Here is a 4,838-nt window from a genome sequence, read left to right as displayed (position 1 = left end):
TAAGGAAACTCTTCATTGCTGCAAAATACAAACAGCAAATTCATTCTTTTTATCGTCAAAAAAAGGAGACGAAACAAAATTACAAAAGCAATAACTTAATCCTTTTAAGTCAATTTAGTCATTACACATAAACAGCAATCTTTCCGACACTTACTAAAAGAGGAAATATGCAGATACTATGCACAAATTTCAAATATGCAGATACGACGCACAAATTTCTCTAACAACTTTCGAAAACAAAGTTAATTGACTGCGCTAATTTATCATGATAATCAAAGAATCTCCATATATTTCATGATTTTCTAGGGACAACTTACAACCAGTCATAAAATAGCTTCATTGAATCAAACTACAAACAGTTGAAAAAATTGAAATTAGGCGAAAGGATTCTATAATTATTCATTCATTGCAATAATATAAAATGCGCAATGTATAGACTACTAGCTTTTGATATATCGATGGTAAATGAAAAGTAACAAGAAGCATTTTTTTTTTTTAAAGAGTTAAGTGGTTGCAATTAAATGGTTTGCAAATTATGGAAAGAAATACACCCATAATGACAAAAATTAAAAGTAATATGTTGGCAAATCCAGTGAATAATTATCAATATTTTTCTATCAACTGATGATGAAATGAAATATTCCCAAAAATTTATTGTTAGCAAAACATTTGCATTTCATTTCACATTTGCATGTATCATATTTTATGCCATATAGCATATATTTGTAAGGAAAAACAGAATGAAGCTAGAAAATATAAATTATATGTTAACTGGTCTCAAAAGAGCGGAGAGCAAAAAGATATGAAAGCAAAAAGATAGAAAAGATATCAATGTCACCGAAAAATAATTACTCAGGAAAACAAATAACATATGAAGCGAATTAATGGATACATATTGGAAACTAACACTGTAAAGAATACTGTCTCAGAAAAAAATGCAAAAGAATAGAGTATGGTACAAAAGCAAAGAAGATTAAGATAGAGATGCAAGAATATTCAAATATGCCAAAAATATTTCACAATATATGCTTTCATAAATAATAAATGAATGCATAAATGGACAAATAAATACAAATATAAATACAAATATAGGTACAAATAAGAATATTTAAATACATATACCCTTGGTATATTGGTTTAGAAGAAACTCAAAAATAAGACTGTTGTTCGCAATAGTTTTTGCTCATAAAGGGAAAAAAAAAACGACGCCAAAGAAAGTAGTACTTTATATCCTTGGTTTAAAAGACATTTCGGACTGAAAAGTTGTGGGAAATATTACGGCAATTACAAACATTTGAATTTATTGCAAGTTTTACAATTAATGTAGAAAAATACAATAAAAGAGATTTTGTTAGAAGAGATTCTTCGTACATTCATTATAAACCATTTGCATCAAATGATTTATAATTTATACATAGCTTAACATAACTGCTGTTGACTGATGGAGTTGCTGTTGACCGATGAATGACAATTAAACAGCAAACAATATGTTGGAAGGAAGCCGACAGCATTCAAGGAATACTAAATTCTCTGTCAACCACATTAGCTTTAAGAAATTTAGTGCTACATACAGAAACCATTTCGCTCTAGCTAACTTCTCCTGTTCGACACAAAGGCCACAAAGATGGCTGATTAAAATCGACACATTACAATCACACAACAAATGAACACGAATTTTAAGCCATTTAAACATTATATAATACATGCAGTGTTAGAAAGCATGAAAATTCATTTTTTGGAAAGCAACCTTGAAGCTGTCAATCTGTCAAAATCTGTCAATCGACCAATCCTAGTAATGCGGTCTATTTCGAATAACAGTATCTGATAAATGCCACTTTGCTGCCGCCGTACGTATTAATCGTGTTTGTAGCGGTGATAACTACAGTGATAAACGAGTAAAATTGATGAAAACATGAATAAAAAACATGAATAAAGAGTGATACAGCCCTTCAAAGTTAGACTTGATATATATATATATATATATATAATGTCAGTGGTGAATCGTAAATTGCAATCGAGCTAGAAGTGTTGAAGAAACACAAGAAAAACAATATTCCACTATTCTACATGATAAACTTCCCACACTGATGTCGCATGCACTACACGTTTAAGGAATCTGGAAATAGTCAGCTGGAGGATATTGTTGAATTCAGGAACACCAAACCCATCAGTAACGGTCTTTTATAATTCATGCAATTGAGAGTAGGAAAAAGATTTGAAGCCACTAAATGAGAAGAAACAGACACAACCAATGGAGGTAAATTTTTGGCTATAGTATCGTTGAAAATAAAGTTGGGAATACATAGATTTTTAAAGTGATGCTTTTTAGCCCGATAAAGATAAAGTAACGAGAGACGCACAGAAAAAATGAATTTAAATTTACTTTTTGACATTTTGAAATTAATTTGACAAATAAAGACAGAAAAACAAATCAGATCATAGAAGTGTGAAATTCATAAATCAACAGGGAATCCAAGAAGTTTAACTGATAAGACAATGAGTAATCCATGCCTTTTTTTTTTCAAATGAACTGTATCGTGTTATTCGCGCAATGAAGTGCTAAAGGGAGAGCAAATGAACACAATACAAGTAAACAAACAAATAAATAAGGACGATATTTAAGCTTTAACAGGAATTACAAGCGGAGAGAAAAATTAATGCAGCGAACTTACAAAGATTTATTACCGCTGGGCGATGAAGCATTACAAGCGCTTACAATCTCTGGTTCCCTGATGTTGGGCGAGATAACAGAGCCATTTGATTATTTCCGACTTCATTCACATTTGGTGCCGTCACTCCAGTTACAGTAATGTTGTGAGAAGTGGCAAACTGCGCACGATTAGCTGGTCCATCAGCTCGTATAACATTTGTCATTCCGGTTTCCACGTCTGATGATGGAACAGCTCGTTCTAATTCAGTTGTCAAGCCAAATTCACGTTTGCAATAATGAGCATCACACGATGGTATCTCACGACGTGAAAATACTTCCGCAACAAATAATGCCTAAATTTACATCTGATATTTATTTTAACTTTTAAGGAATAAAACCGAATTGATTAACACTGATCGTACTTGACCACATTCCTCATACCTTATACTTAAACACGAAATATCATAATACCAGGATCCGATTTAAGACAATCAAAAACAAAACGTAACTTTGGTTAACTTATTTTCGAAACGGAAATGAAATAATGATTTGATAAAAAAGAAACAAGGAATAACCACAGTGATGCCAATTGCAGAACCGAACAATGAGCCAACCAACACATCCGACCAATGATGCTTGTAATTGCTAACCCGAGTATAAGCTACAAATGCAGCGCCACCAAATAAGGCAAATTGGATCACCGGTAAAAGTAAGCGACTAAACAATGGTCGATATAACCGAGCTTGCAAGTAAAGCTGCAAAGTTGAATCCATTGTTTAAAACAATTTTTGCGAGAAATTTGAAAATTGGTTTAAGGAGAACGCCACAACTCGTTGGCACGATATTTAAAACGCAAACAAAATTTGTGCACACGTATTTGCATTGATAGAATTGAGTTATCACATTTAATGCACTCACAAATGAAAACTCACCGCTGTATACCATGCCGCATAAAAGCTGAAAGCAGAATGACCGGAATAGAACGAAAGCATGGATTCATGAATAAGGTATTTATCCGTACCAGTACATTCGAAGTCTGTGATATATTCATGAGAATTGATCGGACACGTTTCGAAACCCTGAAAAATTCACTTGAATTTAGAACTGAAATTTCCAAAATCTGATATTTACAGGAAAGATTTGAAATTGATGCGAACAAAGAAGTGATGACCAACAGAGATATATGATATCAGAACAATATACATGAATATAAAAGGAAGGTATCCCAAAATAAACACATACAAAGAACTTCCTTAATATATCAAATGTTACAGTTGTTGCGTTGTTCATTTGAAATTACTTCAAATTAATTACCTTTAATCATTAATGCATTACAATATAAAATAAAGGTAAAAATTATTCATATGGTTAATGCTAAATATAAATATAAATATGAATAAATAAGTAAATATATATATATATATATGCCATGAATAAGATTCGAATTCCGTAAAAGCCATTTTAAATTACCGACTTTTGAATAATAAGACATCCATTCAGTAAACAATTTCATATCATGTGAAAATGAACAGGTGGAAATGATTCTCATTTATATTTGCCTTTTAATAGTATAATGATGAAAAAGGAGGAAGTGAAACAATGATGAGATGGTCTTTTACAATGTGTAAAAACAGAAAATATAAAAATTATGATGGCAATATTGTGCACGGATATCAAAATTTCTTAAAAGTCAGAAACATGCAAGTGGAACAAACGAATATAACAGATATGAACTGCTCGCATTTGCTTCTGACGCAGTCCATTGCATAGGTTGATGTATAGGTGTATATGTATACAGCTCGTGCGTGAAGGTGAAACGATGTTAAGAAATTGAAAATATAAGAACACAAAAATTTCTTACATGGATGCGTGAAGGTTTATGGGTAGTGCTTCGAACAAAAAACAAATTCGAACAATAAAACAACTTCTAATACTTACCTTTAAAGCAACTGATAATTTGGAATAAGTCTACAAAAAACAAAAATCTCCAACCCATTAGAAGGAAAAATTTTTTTATTAAATTAAAAATTGAAGAGTTTGATGCAAAATAAAGTGGATGATTTTAGAAAACTTCACGTAACAGATGAATCAATAATGACGAGAAATTTTTCAAAGCAGTCATCCTCACTGAGATCAACCAAATCTGTGCCCCTCCTTCATAAGATTTTCCAGTTTTGCAAAAAGTTTG

The 4,838-nt window shown here is 31.6% G+C and overlaps 1 protein-coding gene across 1 annotated transcript; it reads right to left on the bottom strand.

The window, feature by feature from the left end:
- Positions 1-2,642: 2,642 nt before the first annotated feature.
- On the bottom strand, positions 2,643-3,753 carry LOAG_09343 (hypothetical protein). Its single transcript, XM_003144871.2, has 3 exons — positions 3,583-3,753; positions 3,226-3,405; positions 2,643-3,003 (listed from the first exon to the last, which is right to left on the bottom strand). The coding sequence occupies exons 1-3, from the start codon at positions 3,640-3,642 to the stop codon at positions 2,713-2,715; spliced, it is 531 nt and encodes a 176-aa protein (XP_003144919.2). The 5' UTR covers positions 3,643-3,753; the 3' UTR covers positions 2,643-2,712.
- Between the last annotated feature and the right edge of the window lie 1,085 nt (positions 3,754-4,838).

Source organism: Loa loa (genome assembly GCF_000183805.2).
Source record: "Loa loa unplaced genomic scaffold supercont3.236, whole genome shotgun sequence".
In the NCBI taxonomy this organism is placed as follows: domain Eukaryota; kingdom Metazoa; phylum Nematoda; class Chromadorea; order Rhabditida; family Onchocercidae; genus Loa; species Loa loa.
This window is presented reverse-complemented; position numbering and strand designations above follow the sequence as displayed.

Coding starts and splice junctions, on each gene's coding strand:
- LOAG_09343 (XM_003144871.2), bottom strand. CDS start 3,642: ATGCTTTCGTTCTATTCCGGTCATTCTGCTTTCAGCTTTTATGCGGCA. Junction 3,406..3,582: donor ATGCGGCATGGTATACAGCG/GTGAGTTTTCAT, acceptor TCAACTTTGCAG/CTTTACTTGCAAGCTCGGTT. Junction 3,004..3,225: donor CTGCAATTGGCATCACTGTG/GTTATTCCTTGT, acceptor ATGTAAATTTAG/GCATTATTTGTTGCGGAAGT.